We start from the raw sequence: 19,827 nt of genomic DNA, 5'->3' as shown, positions 1-19,827 counted from the left end.
TTTCACTGATAAATTATGAGGATACTATAATTTGATTTTTTGTAGGAAACTAACAAAACCTTACACGAGGAGTTGTTAAACCACAAACTCATGCTAGCCTATCATAGAAACAATTTCAGACACGGTTGAAATCTTGGAAGAAAGACTTTCTAGCACTGATTCTACAGCAATGAAAAAGAAAAAAGTTTGATATTTTTCGAAAAAGCTAACTTTAATTCCGTACTCATAAGTTATGTGTGATACAAATTTACATCTAATATATAAATCACAAAATCTGTTTATTAAGATTTTTAGGGAAGCTTTCCGATAAAGGAGAGTGTTAAGAGGTCTATTCAGAAAAAATACCCACATCCTGAGAAGTAATATGCCAGCTCTTGGAAAACCTCTACAGCATTGAGTATAATGGAAATACACAAGAAAAACTGAAAAGGGAGCGACAAAAGGGACTAGCTTGAAGAATTCCACGGATCCAAAGGAACTGCAGGAGATCAGAGGTAATCTAAAATAGTTCGTATGTCTATAAGATTTCATTTCCATTATTTTTTATTTTAGATACAATGAAGAAAATGTATCCCACTATGAAGTGTGGGATTTGTAATCATCGAAGATGTAATTAAATTCAGAAATCAGAAATTAAATTATCACTTTACTTGTTTTGTTTTTTTGTATCAATCAATTGTCCATAAAAAGGATAGAATTAAAGGTCTTGGTTATATACATATTACATGAAGAGGAATTACATATTAATAATAGAAATACAGATTAAAGAAGAGGACCGTCGTCGTCGTCGTCGTCGTCTCGTTCGTGATCACGAGCCGCACTGTGACGCGTTTATTTGACTTCATCAGATTCACTTTTGTGAACTTTTTGGTACTGTTTGCATCCTGTACTGTTTTTGGTCCCAAATAATAAAATAAAAATTTAAACTTAGTATAGTTTTTTTAGAACAACAGCTCATCCCTTGATTATTGTTTCAATGTGAGATAATACGCAACGACAGCTGCGAGTGTTAATTAATGAGTTTTCTATTAATTTTAGTTAATGATAAACATTGCCATTCGGTCATAGAAAAACTTGGCAGACGAAAACGAAATGAATCGTTTGCTAAATTTTTTTCTTGTCTCACAGTACACTGTTCTTTCAACGTGGTTCTTTCCAAGTTTGAGATCCATAAAGCACAAATAATTTAAAGTTTATTGAACATAATTGAAAGTGATACGAGTTCTGGTGGCTTTTGCAGCGAGTGAAAGGGCTTCAAGTTTCCTGAAACAAGTGGACAACACCCAGTATGCCAACTTGCCAACTGCAGCAACCAAGGATTTGGACTTGATAAGTGGTACCGACCGGGCTGCAAGCACCAGGGCAGAAACTACTCTGACTGAGGACGTGGCAACTGCCTCGGATAAGAACTCACCAGTTGATGAAGTTTCAAATTTGCATTCGGAGACAATTGTGGGAGCAGATTCCACGGCCGGACCAGTGGTGAAAAATACGTTTTCTGTGGCGGCGGAGGTGGACACGACGATGCACGGGGATGTCGATGTTAAAGTGCAATTTGCAGTTGTAATCCAACAAAGGCAGACGGTCAGGATGAACCCTTGTTGTGCTGCGGCCAAGCAGTGGCAACCACCTAAGCGGAGGAAAAAAAACCAATCAGGTAACACTTGTACGTTTTCAGACTTTTCCGGTCCCTTTTGTACAGACCTGATTTAATGATAGGCTCGCACAACACGACGACAACCGAGACGCCCAATCACGGTACTCGTGGGAGCCAAACTCTGCAGTAGGAGTGGTGAAGGATGGGTAAAGTTAATAGCGATGAACCAGCTATGATCGAATGTAAAGATAAATTATTATCGCAGCAAACTCAAATTAATGAAGCGGTGAGAATCTTATTTGCTTACATAGCAATTTTTGTAGTTTTGTTTAACCCGATTGCAAATTTATTTTGTCCGCTAGAAAGTTGCCCGTCATCGGTCAAATACGTCAATTACGCCGTCAGACGTGTCGTGCTTCACTCCTGCTTAGACGCGCAAGGGATTCAAGAAGAGGAGGCAAGGGCAAGCCCGTTATACTGCTAAGAGACAACTTGGGAAAGACCACACACCCAGGCCACTGGCTTTCAATTCTGACCATATAACACCAGAAGCAAAGGAGAAGCTCTGTGAATTGGAAGAAAAGCAGCAATTCCAGGACTCACTGGCCAAAGAAGCAGCAGCCAAGGCCGCGATAGCAGCGCAACAAACAAAGGTTTTGTACCAAATATCTAATCTTGAACGTAAGCAGGAAGAGATAAACAAAAAGAAACAAGAACTAGTCAATAAATACAAAGACACATTGGTGGCTCACGCAAGCTCAAGCAGTATCGCCGTCAATACCGTGTCGATTACTCCGCCGGACACACCGGTTAAGGGACGAACAGAGCATTTCAGACTGGTATTCAAACAACTAGAGCTGATGAAAGGCAACGAAGAATTGGAGAAACGGAAATTAGAACTGATCAAAGAGAACGAGTTACTGGAGAAACAGAAAAAAGAGAAAGAGGACGAAGATAAGTTATTAGACGACGTTAATTCTATGGATATTGAAACTATTGTATAAACATAGTAATACAAAGGTCGTTGCATACTAAACCATGTTCATTTATATTGCTTATAAAAAAACCACACTAAACATGGCAGATGAGGCAGGGCCATCCAAACGTACGCGAGGTAACAAAAACAAAAAAATAACCGTTGTAACGGAAGAGGAACGAGAAAACACAGTGATCGACACGGGACTAGAGCCGTGAGGCGAGGTTCCACCGTCAAGGGGAACGGATAAAGACGATTCACACGAGGACGCTAATCTCGAGTCGGGTGAGGAAGAAGAAGAGGAAGAAATTGCAGAAGATACGGTTAAAACACTAATCAGAAATCAAACGAAAAAAATTAAACGGGACGTCAAAGAAATTCGGAGAGCACAGAGAACTAATGATAACAATATCATCAAAACAGACAATGGGATAATGATATCGCTCTCTTAGAGTCACGAATATCCTTAATGGAAACAAAATACGCACAGCAGACACATGCATTAAATGACCTGAGAACCAGGATGGTAAATTCGCCGACAGAAATATCACCAACAGACTCGTCTGAAACAAGCGAATTATACGAAGCCCGGCTAGCAGAGTTTCACGAGTTAGTAAAAGAGATAGATGGTGAATACGCTAACTACCAAAACGGGAGTAATGACGATAAACTGATAGCACTGACTCGAGCAACAACCGCCGAGATCATATTGAACAAATCCCACGATGAGATATGGCAGCGTAGTGACATCAACCAAAGAAGGGAATTAAGGAAAGCGAAATCCGCGGCAGATGAATTACTAGCAAGGATGAAAATCAGTCACGACTGCGAAACACTCCGGCACAGCCGAACCTAAACTAGGATTGCCAGAATTTGATGGGGACCCAATGCGATATTTAGGATGGGTTAAACAATGGAAAACGTACGATGAAGATACGTCAATCACAGACACAGAAAAGGCTAGGCTGCTTTTACAGTGCATCACTGGGAAAGCAAAAGAAGCTATCCAAGACATCCCGTTTTCCAACGAAACTTATCAAAATACAAAAAAAAGCTGGAAGAAAGATACGGTAGTAAACCGAGAGCAATAGCCCTAAGACGAGGGGAGCTAAGGAGGATTTGCGGTACACCGATACCTTCACAATACAACGCGGACACATTGAGGAACATAATGAATAGATTATCCAGCCAAGTCCTTTGTTTACAAGACCTTGGAGTCAAAGATGAATCATATGAAGAAGAATCGACTAACGCATTATTACAATCCTTTCCCAAATATATGACAACAAGGTGGAGACAAAATTGGGAAGAAAACCACATACCTACACTAAAGGATGTGCTGACTAACATCAGCAAGGAAATCAGGATCTTAGAATCCGAAGAAATTGCAAGGCCGGTCAAATCTCAAGAGGAGGAAAAGAAAGAAAAACCGAGAGACGGTTACGTGCCATGTAAGACATGTAAGTCAACGCTACAAAACCCGCGTCAATGCAGAGTTGGTACACCAGAGGAAAGGAAAAAATACTATTTAGACAATAAAAAATGCCTCAAATGTCTGTTCGGGATGCACCCTACAGAAACCTGTAAACAAACAAGAAATTGCAGTATCTGCAGTTCACCTGGTCATAGCATGGCAGTATGAACTACAAAACCAAATAGGCCAAGTACATCAGTGACATGCATGAACAAAACAGAAGGCAATGAAAGACATGGAACAGGGATCCTGCCTACATTTACAGCGTACATCGAACAGAACGATGGGACATTAAAACGTTTAATAGGTCTCATGGACAGTGGTAGCCAAAACTCTTTCATAAGGAAAGGATCGATAAAGAATGCAAAGAAAGAAATCGTCGATTCTAAAGTACTAGACATCAGCACCTTTGATACAAAAAAGTGCAAAACAAGTCGATATAACATAGTAGACTGTACTCTATGGGTAACCTATGGTAACGCACAAAAAAACAAATACAGATTTATTGAAAAAGAGTTCCTAGCAAACTCAACTGAATACTATCCCACACAAGTAGCGGAGCAACTCACCAAACAAGGGAAAAAGTTGGCAGACAACCGAAATGAGCATAAAACAAATAGGAAGGAATGGGACATTCTTATCGGATGTGACCTACTATGGAATATCGGTAAACATAATACGCACCCAGGTCAAAGCATTTTTGTTTATTGAGTTTGTACGTGTTTGTAGCTGTCAGTTAAAATACAGAATTATAAGGTGTTAAATTATTTTCTGTATACTGTTTATTGTTTTGATCGAGTGGAGGAGTATACGGTTCGATTGTGAATCTTTTTATTTCATCTAGGGAAACCGACGACCTTTTCTCAACTAGGTCGACATGAGACTGAGGCTTAGCTTCTAGCTCTAGGCTCGACATGGGGGCCCTCTAGCGGCCAAGACAGGTCACAACATCCCCCCCACAAGCTTTCACAGAATGGGGAAGCGAACAACAGACAAAAAAGAGAAAAACAAACTCGAAATCTGAATTAAAAATTGAAGGCGATAGGTTACATGAGAACAGCGATAAGTGAAGGGGGAAAAGGAGCAACTTGAGTGTGGGAAATGACATAAAGTTAATGTAATTTTTAAAGAGTGAGGCGATTCGATCGGCGTTCACGATGGCAACGTCACGTGGGGGGGGGATCAGATGTCGGATGATCGGTTGCTGGATGTGGAGCAGTTGCGTTGGCTTCCGCGTCGCGAGGTGGTGTGGTCAGACTTCCTTCTGAGTCGGTTGTATCTGGGAAAACTGCGGCGCGGATGGGACCTAGGAACTAGGAAGTGCCGGTTTCGCCAAATGACGCTCCCGCTTGCAAATTTTACGCGATTAAGAGCGGATTTTTCCAATGGCTACGATGACACCGACTTTTCTCCCATAATTTAGTCTTTTCATCTTGAATGCGGCCAAAGGATGAGCGTTTGCGTCGTAGTAAACTTCGCTTTGGCGGCGGGGGCGACAATGCGGTCGCGATCAATCGTGTCAGCTTTCCAGCGGGTTGCATAAGAAGAATGATGAGCAGGTACTATTGAACGCAGGTTGTGGCCAAAGACAATTTCGTTCGAGGAAGTTCCCGTTTCTCCCGGGGTGTTGCGTAGCTCTAGTAAGTCCTGGAATCGGTTGGGTACGCCTAAGTCGACGAAGTTCTCGGCGATGGCTGCAATGACGTCGTTGGCCGTCGGATCTCGATGCCACCTGTGTACTGCTGGACAAACTATCGATATAGACTAGCACGTGCAGATTCCCGTACTGTAAAAGATCGGCAGAGACGTCTTCGAAGATGCGATTCGGTGGTAGCTCCAATAACATGGGTTCCTTGGGTATGCTTGAGCGAACTTGCCAGCATGATTGACACCCTTCGACTAGAAGGACTATGTCATTGGACATTCCGGTCCAGTAAAGCACCCACGGCGCGTGTCGATTTGTCCTGGTGATACCTTGGTGGGACGAATGGAGCTTTCGGAGGATCTCACGTCGCGCTGCTTTGTGCACCACGATCCGACCGTTGTATAGTCCATCCATCTAGTCCGTCGTCAATTGAAAGATCCACGCGGATGGCCGATGGCCCATATTGCCGGAAGTTGGTGGATAATGGCGGTGTTCCGACGGAAAGCCGTTTGAAATGGTCTGGATTAACTCGTCGTGTCTGTTGCAGCAATCGATCGCAGATTGTCGAGAAGTGGGTTGAGCAGGTACGGTGCAGTTTCCGGAACCTCCTCGTCGCTCACCGACTGAATGCGTCGTACGATGCAGTGACGCGCGTGCGATGTCATGTCCGCGTTAACGGCGTCGTCTTCTTCCGAAGGGCTGGCCGAAAAGAGAGCGGGATAAAGCGTCATGGATAAAATTATCCTTACCCTTCCTCCGGATCGTGGTGAAGACAAACGGAGAGAGACGTTCTTTGAGGCGTTGTAATTTGGGTTTTCCACCATGTCCAGAGTCTGCTGATCCAAGATCGAAACGTGTTGTGGTGGTCGACTAGTAGTGTGAATTTCGGAAGACCAAACAGAAAAAAAAAACGACATTTACGCACTCAAGACAGGTCACAACATTGATTGATTTTTATCTTTGGGTTACCTTTGCTTTCATGCGCGAATATGAAGATGTGAATATGAAGATTCCAAATAAAGCGACAGATAAGAGAAAAAAGCTATAAACGGAATACGGTATCTTAAATTCAAATGTCCCGCTCCATTTTTCTCGTGTGTGTGGTTCACGCTGCATGGGTTCAAGCTTATTGGTCGTTAAGTTTCAGGTTGATTTACCAATTAAAACTTAAAATAATTTTTAAATTTTAAAGCATCCTCGCGTGCACAAGTGAACAGGCATCACGAAAACTACAAAATATTTTGGCAAATATCAATCTTAATGGACATGAACAAACCAAAGTTTCTGTTTTTGGAAGTCCCCCTCACTCAGAAACTTTTAAGTAAAAGTTCAGCTAAAATAAAGCTAAAAAAACCTTAAAATTTACGGGAATTGAAAGAGCTCGTTGAGATCTATCAATTTCTGTAAAATTAGAGTAAAAAAATTTCAATGGGAAAATTGCGAAAAGAGAAACTGAACAGTTTTCATTTTTGCTCGATAGGGTCCAGAATAGCGCTAGATGGAAAAAAAGGGAAAAATGTAAACTGGTCTCTTTCTTTTCGGATTTTTTTGCTACTGGTATTTTTACTCTAATTTTACAGTTATCGATAGATCTCAACAAGTTCTTTCCATTTCTGTAAATTTTAAGATTTTTTGATCTTTATTCTAGTAATAGTTAACTAACTTAACTATACAAATTTTGGGGGAAGGGTGGGAATTCGGCCCAATCAATTTTTTGGTTGGCAATATCGGCCAACTTAGCCGACTATCCCCTGACTCTCAGTCGACCGTTACAAAATTGTAAAGTTTTTATGTTGGCTTCCGATATCGGGCCGACATCTATATGAGAAACAACACAGCAGCGGTAGAGTTTTTATATTGCGCTATATAGTTATGTACTGGACACTGAACAGTACTTTACAACTATAGTAAGGATATAAGCATACTTAAATTGTGAAATTTCGGCGTAAATGCCCAAACATACTCTAACATGCATTATATACGGTGCGTGGAATGTCCTATACATTTGGTTTGTCTGTCAATATAGTTGGCTAAGCATACCTATATATCGAGTGTGTCGCCATATGGCTCACATCATGTTTTGTTAATTAATTTTTCATGGGTGGTAGGAAGCGGATTGAAAGTTATGTTTGGACATTCGGAAAAATTTCTTAGTCCCAACGCCCATCGTCGAATAGGATATGATTGTTAAATCACGATATAATAGGAAAGGTACACTCTCGCGCTATCCTAGTCTCTTGGAAGAAACGGTGGGTGTTTAGTAAAGGGTCCCAAGATTCCCCGCCAGGTTCGCTAGTGTTCGGGGCTTATCCCCTCTCGGGGGTATAGTAAAAATAGGGGTTTTTCGTTCTTAATCATATAAAATTATTAATCAATGAGGCCATTTAAGCTTTATTTCATTCCCTATCCTTTAATACCTAATTCATGAAGATAAGGCAATTTTTTATATGTTTAATTTGTGATTGAAAATCACAATTTTTTTAATTTGCGCCAAAAAAATCAAATCAAATGTATTTTTTATTACTTATTTTTGTTTATTCTATTTTAATGAATTTTCAAATTCATTTTTAATATTTTCAAATTCATATTTAATATTTTAAAATAGAAAAAACAAAAATAAGTAATAAAAAATACATTTGATTTTATTTTTTTGGCGCAAATTTAAAAAAATTGTGATTTTCAATCACAAATTAAATTATCACAAACAGTAAACGTTGGTTTATTGAGTAAAGGATACGATATTTCAAACCCTAAACAGACGACGCCAAAAACCCGTCCTTACTGTCAACAACCTTAGACTGTTACAAATAGCCACGGGAGAGTTTTGGAGTCGCGCCTCGGAACGCCAGCGAAGCAAAATCACGACACATCTGACATTCCTGTGATGGACTTCTGCCAAAAAAAATCCTTAGAAACTGTTTTCATCACGATTTTAATTCTCTTCTGGCCCATCACAATACAAAGAACTTTTTAATCAGTTCATCAACATGCTGCCTTTTAAAAATCTTTGTTTACAATCTCGTCGTCGCTGTGTTGTTCATATTTTTTTTATTTTTTTTTTACTTTTGCCCACGATGATTTAAGCAAATTTATAGAGCGTGCTAGCCAATGTTTGGTTGGATTTAACCATCTTTAGACAACTTCACCGCGTTCTGTCATATTGGGATCAAACTGGACCAAACTCCCATTAATAGATAACATTTTTTTCAAAATGAGACACAATAGATACATGTCGAGGAAAATAGTGAGGGATTTTAATAGCGGATTCCTTATTGTGGTCCGGAGTCTTGATTTGACAACTATCTGCGTAGGATTAGGCCTATTCGAATTTGCGTTGAATTTATCTTTAAAATAGTTGCTGTATAAGGGAAGTGCGGTAATTTAACTGAAATACTTTAGGTATGTTTTCATTGATTTTACTTGTTTAAAATTACAATTTTGTCATGATAGATTTGATAAAAATTTTTGGTATTCATTTCTGTTGAAATGGCGAGTGACATTATACTCATCGACCATCTGTTAAGCATCTGGCGGCATCCGCCCGCAAATTTCTCCGGTGACTAATTAATTCTTGTGGGTTAATTTTGGATTCTGATGAAAAATTCTATTTTTAAGTTCAGCACGTCTGAGGCTAGTGGCCGGCAGAGAGCGGAGACTATAAATGATGGCCGAGCTTGCGCACTCCGTTTCACGCTTTTTTCTCCGCTCCCGTGGGTTTTCCGGACGGAATTTGATGTCGAAGGAGGGAAGAACAGTCGATAAGGACGACTCTGCACGTAGTCGATCAGTTTCGTTCAGTCCATATAGACTGGTTCGGTTATTTTGTTTCCGTGTATGCTGTTTCAAATCACATGCATGGTTACACCGGCAGGAAGAGAAACACATGGGATTATTATCGTCAAAGAATAGAACTTCTTCTTTTAACAAGGTATGAATTTAATTTCTAAAATTCTATAAATGGAAGACGATAGTTTTAAGTAAATAAGAACACAAAATTGACTATTTTCTATTACTATCTATGGGTGTTTCATTTGATCGAGTTAAATTTCTTGCATTTACTTAAAGCTTCATTCACGAAAATTTAATTTATTTGAATTCATATTTGACTAGATAATAGTAGTCTATCTTCTCACTTTCGTTTTTGTTAAAAGGTTTTAAAGGTCTGACGTAATGAAAATAATGTCGTGTAATAATAAGACCATATCATGTAAATGTTAGTTAATCAGTCAAAGCTCGGAGATTCTACCGGTATATCACTTATACCCGCACATTTTGATTCAGTTACTATATTTACCTTGAATAAAGTCGACCTTGGCCTGCTTATGTGTCGGCCGTATACAGTCAAAACCAATGCTATTTCCGCTGACGTTGCCACACAGCTTTGCAGCGAAGATGTTATGATTCAAAGTCCCCAGCAGAGACGAAGAAGAAAACCGATCGTTAGCTAGCACCCGGTGTGTGACGTGACTTGCGCGTTCGCGTTCTTGCCCGCTTCGAGTATTGCGACAATAGAAAAGACATGTCGTCACGGTTTGCGCACACTGGAACCGAACTTGCCAAACAGGAAATAAATATTTGGGACGTTTAGTGGACGAGAAGAGTTTCGTTTAATGATAGTTTTACATTTTATTAACCGATTTAGTAACGTTAAAACGGAAAATAGACAACGTGAATTCCATATGGATATAGCTATTTTGAGGCCCAGGCAATTGTTCTGGATAAATCAATATCTTTGTCCTCGGCTTTGGCTCGTCACAAAGTTTAGTTCCTTTGTTCGGGAAAATATATAAATGACGTCGGACAGTTTTTTAGTCCGTTTTCCGCAAAGGATTTCGCTTTTTTCAATTTCTGCAGTGGGCAACTGTTTTCGTTCGAATTGACTGGGTAGGCGAAGCCAAAAAAGTTACAGTTACTGGAGGGAAAAAAATTTCATTCACCCTATCGCGCTTTCCCTACATTGAAGTAATTTAAAGATTTTCAAGTTGCACTGCGGGACCCAATAAAACTTTCGTATAGAATTTTGGGCGGATATTTTACGTGGTTCATTCTAGGAAAAGATCATTTGATGTAAACATTTTAAGAAGTATCCTTCAGGTTTTGAGGTTTATTATAGATATGTTGTTGTAGTGCTGTCACCAAAATCACTCCGAAAAAGATTTTTGTTGTTGTTGGCGGAGTATCAAGGATTCGATTCCAAACGGGAGCCTGCCCCAGAAATACAAATATATTCGACGAGAAAAAGGGAAAACATTAAAACTAACGGACGAACTCTTACAATTTGTTCGCACTATCTATCGTATTCGTATCTCAGCAAAATCTAAGAAATAATTTTTTATTTTGCAGATATACTGTATAGCATAAAAGATCTGAACGAATATTTTTGTTAAATAAATCAGCAGCAACAGTAATTATTTCAAGAAGAAGATGATTGCATTCAATACATGTGCTTAATATCTCATCACAATTTGAAACCATACATACTAATTGATTAAAAACTTTCAATAACCGTTTTTATTAGCACAACTTCAATTGTTTTAACCTTTTAATATGAGAACAATTAATAATATTAGTTATAAGATTCACAAGGATAAAGCCTTTTTTAATTGAATAACGAGATGAATAGTGATGTAATAAATAATATCTTGTGCGCGCTTGCGCTTCTTCTATGGAAATAAAACTGTTCAAGTTATCGAGCGTTTCCTCGGCTTCGCGCTATTTTAAATATTCACAGCTGGCTGAACCGTGAATGACCTCAATTCAGAGGCTTGCCTTGGGTTCAGTGTTCCAGATTTAAATTTTTTAATCGAAGTTGGGAAGAATGCTAGCCCTCCCTTGCTCTGCTTCAACACCCACACAGACCAGTGCAGCAGTTCAGCTTTGCTGTGAAGTGTGGACTAAGCTATACCTACGGCCCTTGTATTAGATGGCGCAAAAAAAAATAAGCCTTACCAACTCAAGCTCAAAGGAAGAGTTATTTTTGAACTGGCTAGGGCTAGGGCAGATAGGAAAGATGTTACGTGTAAGCGGTTCTGAGGTTGGGGATGAAAACAGGAAAAAAAAAATATAATCTATCATGTCATCAGTCATTTCGGAAGGGACCGCTATTGTTATGCATTTCATTGTTTGATTTGGCATGAAACCGCTAAACTGATCCGAGTATGAGATCGCATATATTTTCTCAGTTTTTAAATTTCCCCGGATATAGTTTGATTATATTTCTTAGTACATTATTTTAAAAAAATATTTAGGTAGCTCATTTTCTTCTAATATTGATTTATAAGAAAGCCTATCATTTAGTATGGCGGTCAAGGTTTTTTCTCGTGTTTGTAAAAAAATACGCTGTGTACACGTATCAAGATCAGAATTTAAAAATTGTATGCACCATTTATCTTTTTCTTTCTGTCATTTATCTTTACACAAATACGAAAAATGTTTGTGCGCGATGTATGGTTGTCAATTTGCTTTTGACTTGAACTTGCCTTTGGGGTTAAAATTGCCCCAGCAGACCGCAGTAGGGTTCGACATGCCATTAACGTCGGTGTCATTTTTCTTGCTCTTCAACAGTCTGGTTTTTCCCGTGCCAAAACGACAAAGGAATTCGAGACAAATTTGAACTGTAACGACCAACCGGGAAAACCTTACTCACAACTCAAGTAAGCATTCTGTTTAGAAATTTAGTGGAATGTATGGATTAGGCATTGTTCACGGTAACGCCGTCGCGCCATTTGTAAACGTTACATCACATTGTCTTCCAATCCTTTTTTTTTTCAAACAAACTGTTTTTAAAATATTCACTTAATAGAATTGAGCTAGTCGATTAGTCGTACTAACTACAAGGATTCCTAAAGGTCGAATAGCCTGACAGGAAATATGTTGTACTATTTCCCAAGAGGAAGTTTTGTTTCACCCGTGTAAATCTGTCCTTCTGCGTGTTGAAATTTCCATAGCGGCGCCCTGGTTTAAACGTAGACTAAATTTCCAGTGATGTAATTATAAGTCGGTCCCACATGAGTTACAGTTCCTGTTGCATCAATGTCGATTGTTTTGCGAATCGCAGAATGCCAAGTGATTCAGGAAACGAGTCGGCTGGAACAGAAGAGGACGACGACGTCATTTTTCACGTCGGGTTAGAAACGGTAATGAGAATACCAGCCAGAAGATCGGTGCTTTCAAAGAAGAACGACGTCTTTCAAGCAATGTTCTGCGGGCCCTATACACAGTCACGGGAAAGCTTACGCCGTCGCCAAGCGTCGGTCAACAGTGATTCGCTGCCCCAGCAGAATCATTTGGCATCTAGTCCAGACCACATCTATGATCCTGATGTTGACGGGAGAGCTTTTAAGAATTTAATCAGGTTGGTAGCTCGTTGTGAGATTCTTTTCTGTTCCATCACTTCATCATTTGAAAATTCCTTTCCAGTTTTTTGTACGGCGAAACCGTAGAACTTCGGTCGGTGTCGACTGCCATGGAAACCCTACACGCTGCTGAAAAATATCTGTGTGAAGGATTAATGAAAATTTGCGCTACTTATTTGGCCGACCAACTCAACACAGAAAACGTGCTGTACATCTATCAGAGGACTTGCATGTACCCGGAAGCCGGACACCAAGAAAGTGGACTTGCTGGCAGAATAGATAACCGGCCTAGTGCACCTCCGTTAGAAGAATTCAATGCGCCAAATGCGGAATCTCCACAAGCCAATGCACAGACTCAGTCGAGATCGACTTGGTGTTCGTTTTTGTTGAACAGCTGTCTCGAATTCATCGACAAAAATGCATCGGCCGTTCTACTCTCAGAGGTAATACAACTTCGTTATTCTGTCGGCAAGGTTGTTGGTAACTTGGTTTTGTAGCAATTACTTTCGTCTTGTAGGTGTGGCAAGAAAACTAAAATCATTTTGAGCTTTTACTTAGTAACGTAATCCGAGTCGGAGGGTGGGGGTGGAAATGACAAAAACTTTACCGATCTCTCACCATATTTTTTTTTCGTCCTCATTTTGTATTGTAAAAAAAAAGATTTTAACAATTTGCTTTCTTGAAAAGGAATACCGTTAAAGTTTAAGGGATTCTGAATAACCGTTACTGATAAACAAAGAAACGCAAAAAGTCAAGAAGGTCACGAGGTATTATATCTCTATAAAAATAGGAAAAAAGGAACAAGGGAATTTTTTAAGTGAAATCAAATTCAAACCCAATTTTTAAATAAGGTTATATAAAGTAGGAGTAGATTTTTTTTAGTCAAGAAATACGCTAATAATACCTCAACATTTTCACCTTCTTTTAGGAATTTGAAGAACTAGATGCTGGAAAAGTGGAGTCGATTGTTATCCGAGACGGACTTCATTTACAAAACGAAATTGAGGTTCTAGCGGCTTTGATACGTTGGTCCGTTTTCGAGTGTCACCGACGGCAACTGGATCCCAGAGCCAATAATCAGCGATTCGTTTTGGGTCACCTGGTATGGCACGTCCGCTTCTCGGTAATGTCGCCCACAGAGTTACAACAAGCGACTGCCATTTTAGATACACTAGATTATGGAGAGGTTATTGCGACTTTGCAAAATTGCGGAAACAATAAAGAACTAGCCAATAGGTCGAGAGATGATAACCATTACCCTTTGACTGTAACAAAGCCGAGAATGTATCTCACTTCCAAAGTTGATACGGCTCAGTCTGTTTCTGTTGACAATTTAACTGTGTCGGCTTCCAATCGAAAAACCTGTTTAACAGAGAAGTTCTTTGTTTGCCTAGCCTGCATTTTTGAATGAAAACTATTTCAAATCAAATTTTTAGCCTAACTTATTAAGTATTATTAATTCTCCCAATAGCTTTGGGTAAATCAATTTAAACTCATTATTGTTTTGAATGACGGTGTGTTTGCCAATGTTTCCACCAATTGAAAAAAGGGATTCCTTTCCAAAAAAAAAAAATTATATATTATTAAAAATTACATTAAGTTTGATTCCCGGGTGAAATTTTGAATGTCTACTGATAGTACCTTTGATTATATGTGATTTTCATTCTGGTTAAGTTGCTGAGTTTATTTCTGGCCATAAATTTGTGTTAAGAAAAATGCTCCACTTTTATATTTGTAAGTTTGACAAAGTTTTATTTCTAAACTGAAAATCTCAAAATTTGTTCTTGTGCACACACGTATGAGTTGGTTTTGTCCACGGCTGTTGACTAAATTTTAAAAAATGACTCGTATTTAAACATGTTGGTTGTGTGTGTATTGTTAAAAACTAAGATGTTGTGAGTGAAATTATTTTACATCCTTACGATCCAAACTTCTATATGAATTGTTTCTTGATGCAAGCTTCAAAAATCTCGAATACATATACCTAAATTTACGATTGAATAATTGAGTTGAATTGGACAAATGAAAATTTAAAAAATCACCGCAGTGATTAAGCAACAGTAATTTTTAATATAATAATAATAATAAAAAAATGTACGAAAAACTTTATACAACGTGTGTCAGATGGTTCAGTGCAATCGTACCGTAACCACTAACCAAAAATTTTCTCTTAATTCATTTAAATTTTGGATCTGGTCAGTACCAGATTGGTGTAAGCTGTCTATCTTCACTTTTCTGTTTTCCCGAATTGTTATTTTTGTTAAGAACAAAATTAATAAGTTAGGCGAAAAATAGAGCATTACTAAGCAAGGCATTTGCTTGGAGAAACTCAGAGATGCTCTTGATGTTGTCATCCGTTTACGAATTAAGCGGTTCACAGAAGTGATGGCACCATCGGCCTATCTTGACTTGGCTGTGCGACTTTGACCTTTGGCAATTCCTCTTTGCTTAATAGAGTCAAGGTATGCTCCGGCGTGAGAATGAGTTCCGGACGAGTCGTGCGACGATGACGTTTGTTCGATATGTCTCGTGGCAAGTTAATCGCCTCGACGTTTCCATCGACTTCCATTCTGTTATACCCTTCACGAGGGGACTGAACCCCAGCGTCCACTTTCGGGAGTCGATCAGAAGTTACCTGAATCTTTTCTGTTTTCTCCTCGGTAGTCGAACATTTGATTCGGAAGAATGGCAAAACGAGTCCGCTTCTACGGTGTCGAATTCCTTCATCCTCGTACTACGTAAAAGAACGCTTCCGCTTTTCAAACAAAGACAACACTCGAAGAGAAAACAAAGACTTTCCATTTTCCGATTTTCGAATTTTAATTTCGGCAAACTGAAATGATTTAGTCTTGCTGGGACGGGCTTGTCTTTGATAGGCTTTTGGCAGTGCAGTCGCTAGTCACAACACGAATTTCCTCTCATTTTCTAAGGTTTATTCAGTTAATTTAAATTCATTACAGTTTATATATTCACGAATATATTTCAAAAACTTTCAAGTCAATACATTTATAATAAAGGTAATTATTTGATCATAAAAATTTAAATATTGCATATTGATTCCGGATACGAAATTGCGCGATGGCCGATATAGCGTCACCATAACGCTGTGGCTGAATTCTATTCAAAATCAACGTCAAGTGAATTTCCCGATAGGGATTTATCGGCATTTCCCGATAGGGATTTATCGGCAAACGACCCTGTCTCCTCCCACCCACCACCCCACCCCACCCGACCCCACTCTACCCACCTCCTACTCCGACTGTGGGACGACGTCTCTTTCTTCTACGGCTCGATAGCTGTTTTCGGGGTTTTTCACTCGATTTCTCTCTGGGAGGTGGCGCTGTTCCTCTCGGAGAGATAGGGAAACGATTTTCGTTTGGGGGGTTCCATTGTTCTTTTATGCGATTTGCGGGGGTTTTCGTCACGGTATTCAAATTGCGACCATCTTGTAGAGGGGATGCTTTTACATTGCAACGTCGTGATCCCGCTTTGATTGAGATAAAGGGGTTGGTGTGATTTAAATGTAAAAAAGAATCGCTTATTTTTAGTTAGTTTTTCTCCCGACAGGTGGTTCTGACGCCAATCCATAATTCAAGGCCGACGAACTTCAACGCGGCCTTGGATTGGATTCAAAAACAAAACAAAAACAAAACAAGGCTGGCTGCTAATCAATCAACTGAACCAAGGCAAGTTTAAAGCAAAATGTAGTCAAATTTTAAATAATGTAGGGAGTATAATCCTTTGATTGTAAATTATTTTCCCTACTACGTAAAGCTGGTACAATAGCCGTACGGTTTTTTATATACCGAAAAGCATTCATTCATCATGGAGTCCAGGTATAATTAAATTCTGTTGGTCTCTTATTGAAATAAAATTGTCCTTACTTAACGAAATTCAACTTTGGATATATCAAAGGATGATTTACGATGTGATGGTAGAACAATGCTGGATTACCACCCTATAATTCTTGAAACTACATTAGTTTCTAATGCCAGTGGATCGGCAAGGCTGAGACTTGCAAACTCATCAACATCTGGAAAATGAAATTTGCAAATTCCTACAAAGATCCTATGCTTCAGGTGATACAATTAATGTATGTCAACTTTCTTTATTGACACGACAGCAACATTGGGTCTTGTATGTTGACATATTGATATAGCTGATGTGATTTTTCCACCAGTCCTGATGTATCAACACTGGTGCAGAGTCTACGACAAGCCTTGGCCCTTGAAGCTAAATTCCAACCAAAGCTTCAACTTCTGTCAACACTCAACAGCCAGCAATACAGGAGTAAGTATTCTGTAATGCTTCTTCTATTGAGAATACAAACTAATTTGTAATTTGTTGTTTGTATTTTAGGAAAGCGGTGAAATTATGTGTGCAATGAGGGATGGAGCTGCTCATGTTCTTTGCTGCATGAAAGTCTGGTATGATCTTCCTTATGCAGTTCTTCTGGATGCTCTCAACATGATGGACTGGTTCATGAGCCGCATGAAAGCACTCCTAAACACCTCTCATGCATAGCAATCAGCTCCTTCCATCTAGCAGCTTGCCAATGGGTGGAGAGGATTAAACAGAACAACATTGAGGTATCTTCCATTCAGAGTCCAATGTAGGTATGTTGACAGTTTTAATTGGCTAGTATTCAGGTTGTCTAATAAATTTTAATTAATAGATTGTTCCTGAACCTCAATATCTGGTAACGATATCTTAATGTAAATGTACCGCCGGAGACATCAACCGGATGGAAAAAATTGTCGAAGCCAAGATAGCTTGTCTACCCCAAAAAGAACCGGTCACGACCTTAACATTCCTCAACCTGTATCACTCACTTCTCTCGACGACTTTTTACCTGCCGCTCTTCAGCAAGAGCAAGACCTTCTTATTCTTTCATGCAAGCAGGAGACCATTTGCTGTGACGCAAAATAATGCTGCCTTTCCCTCATCTCTTTTGACTTTCGTCCTACTGTTTGTCGAAATAAAGTGTCACCAGCCGGCCATCGAGGTTATTATCAGAGACGTTTTACTAGAACTTCAGCGACTTGTTCAGGTATTTAGTGGTTGTGCTTGTTTGTTGATTCCAATTTTGTATTGCTGATATTTTACCTCTAGGTCAAAGATGACTAGTTGAAGGAGTGTATAAGAATGGTCACTTCGGCAATGGCACCTTACGATGGCTATGCCCAAAGCAATCCGTCTCATCGTCAACGACTTACCTGGAAGTTGTCCTTTTTCTACTATTTCTTTGCCTTCTAAACCATTTATAATAAGTTTTGCCTTTAGTAAAGCAAAATGCCTAGCTTTTTCTAGTCCTATACCACTTACTTGTTGAGCCTGTGTAAATTCGGGTCTCAGTGATATATGATTACCACTCTTAACAAGAAAACTATATATTTCTTTACTCACTACATCAGAAGTTTCTCCAAGTGTGCGGTCGAAAATTTTAGTCAAAATTCCCTTCATAGATAAGAGAAATAGAGCCGTAATTTCATCCTATAAACGTTCAATTAATCTATCAAAAATCTTATCTTGTTTAGGGTGATTATTAACCTTATATGTTATTTATATAAATTTAAATACTATAAATAATGGTTCGAAATTAACTGAAAAAAGCAACAAGACTTCTGTAATTTTACGTAATTTCGATGTTACGTCATGACGTCATACGTCGAGTATGACTTGATAACCACCCGAATCATAAGTATCGGCTTTGACCTATTCATGAACTTATATAGCCCACAATTATAAAAGCAAAATTTCCTGTCCTATTTACAATAAATGCTTGAATTGCCGCTTTATTTGCCGTTTCTTTATTATACCAAAAACACTTTAATTCAGACAAGGGGCGATGGTAAAGAAATTATATAGTCAACCTAGGTTACAAAGAGATAAGTAAAGCTCTTGGAAGATTTATATCACCGCTTAAATGTTATTTCTCTAAAAGTTCCATCTTTAAGAATGTCATAGCTGATGTCTTACAACTGGCAATTTTCCTAACAGCAGTAATCATTTTAATACCAGAAAAGCTGCAGCATTTCTAGGTGTTGGAACTACTAGGAAAGGGTTTCCAATCTGAAAGTGAAAACTTATACTATTAGACTATTTATTTCAAATTTAAAGTTTTAACCTACAAACCTTCATCAAAGTCAGTACACAAGGAATGTTCTCTGTGTTTAGTCTCTTGGTATCATGATAAGGATCATCTGAGAGCTCCACATCAGGTTGATATCCGTCCATGGTTGCTATTTTAATAGATGGAATTTGTGTTGCAAAAAAAGAGCCGATTTCTCAGCCAATGACACTGCATCATAAGGGTTCCCTCCACATTAAAGAATCTTTTTTAATGCCATTAAAATGTTTCATGAGAATTTGTTGATTGGTGGAAATATCACATCAGCTATACCAATATGTCAACATACAAGACCCAACATTGCTGTCGTGTCAATAAAGAAAGTTGTCACACCCCATACTTTCGAGTCAAACTCGCGCGTAGGTTTATAATTTTTGGGGCGGATTCATTTCGGTTAGCAATTTTTTTTCCCGTTCCTATTGTTATGAGGCTTTTTTTTATCCCTACAAAACGATTAATCGAACAAAAACATCGAACCCAAAGCTAAAAAGACACAAACTCCGCAAAAAAAAACCCTATCGGGAAACTCGCGCGCGAAGCAAGGGATCGGCATTTTTTGATTCACTTCCCGTAAATCATTCTAATGAAATAATCTAGCGCTCTAACAGCAGTGTGGCTTGAAAAAAAAAGGTCACGTGACCGTAATGAGC

General features: G+C 38.9%; 1 protein-coding gene and 3 long non-coding RNA genes across 12 annotated transcripts; 2 read left to right on the top strand and 2 right to left on the bottom strand.

The window, feature by feature from the left end:
• Positions 1 to 1,425: 1,425 nt before the first annotated feature.
• Positions 1,426 to 8,113, bottom strand: LOC124197830. 2 transcript variants are annotated; one of them, XR_006876357.1, is made up of 4 exons: positions 6,662 to 8,113; positions 1,905 to 6,562; positions 1,705 to 1,827; positions 1,426 to 1,630 (listed from the first exon to the last, which is right to left on the bottom strand). It is a non-coding gene; the product is annotated as an uncharacterized LOC124197830 (long non-coding RNA). The 2 variants fall into 2 exon arrangements; XR_006876356.1 differs by having other exon boundaries at positions 1,705 to 6,562.
• Positions 8,114 to 9,384: 1,271 nt separating this feature from the next.
• Positions 9,385 to 15,048, top strand: LOC124197492 (BTB/POZ domain-containing protein 6-A-like). 4 transcript variants are annotated; one of them, XM_046592995.1, is made up of 5 exons: positions 9,385 to 9,620; positions 12,257 to 12,345; positions 12,750 to 13,046; positions 13,112 to 13,490; positions 13,976 to 15,048. In XM_046592995.1, exons 1-5 carry the CDS (start codon positions 9,426 to 9,428, stop codon positions 14,456 to 14,458), a joined length of 1,443 nt encoding a protein of 480 aa, XP_046448951.1. In that variant the 5' UTR covers positions 9,385 to 9,425; the 3' UTR covers positions 14,459 to 15,048. The 4 variants fall into 4 exon arrangements, with proteins under 4 accessions (XP_046448951.1, XP_046448950.1, XP_046448952.1 ...); XM_046592994.1 differs by having other exon boundaries at positions 9,394 to 9,620; positions 12,711 to 13,046; XM_046592996.1 differs by lacking the exon at positions 12,257 to 12,345 and having other exon boundaries at positions 9,397 to 9,620.
• Positions 15,049 to 16,257: 1,209 nt separating this feature from the next.
• On the top strand, positions 16,258 to 18,543 carry LOC124197693. 5 transcript variants are annotated; one of them, XR_006876319.1, is made up of 7 exons: positions 16,258 to 16,553; positions 16,615 to 16,883; positions 16,963 to 17,126; positions 17,207 to 17,337; positions 17,407 to 17,663; positions 17,723 to 18,097; positions 18,160 to 18,543. It is a non-coding gene; the product is annotated as an uncharacterized LOC124197693 (long non-coding RNA). The 5 variants fall into 5 exon arrangements; XR_006876321.1 differs by having other exon boundaries at positions 16,263 to 16,751; positions 16,822 to 16,883; XR_006876320.1 differs by having other exon boundaries at positions 16,263 to 16,771; positions 16,822 to 16,883; positions 17,228 to 17,337.
• A 284-nt stretch (positions 18,544 to 18,827) lies between these two features.
• On the bottom strand, positions 18,828 to 19,726 carry LOC124197694. The gene is made up of 3 exons (XR_006876322.1): positions 19,451 to 19,726; positions 19,183 to 19,382; positions 18,828 to 19,119 (listed from the first exon to the last, which is right to left on the bottom strand). It is a non-coding gene; the product is annotated as an uncharacterized LOC124197694 (long non-coding RNA).
• Positions 19,727 to 19,827: the final 101 nt, after the last annotated feature.

Source organism: Daphnia pulex, chromosome 7, assembly GCF_021134715.1.
Source record: "Daphnia pulex isolate KAP4 chromosome 7, ASM2113471v1".
NCBI classification, from domain to species: Eukaryota; Metazoa; Arthropoda; class Branchiopoda; order Diplostraca; family Daphniidae; genus Daphnia; species Daphnia pulex.
The sequence above is the reverse complement of the archived record's forward strand: the minus strand, read 5'-3'. Positions and strand labels throughout refer to the sequence as shown.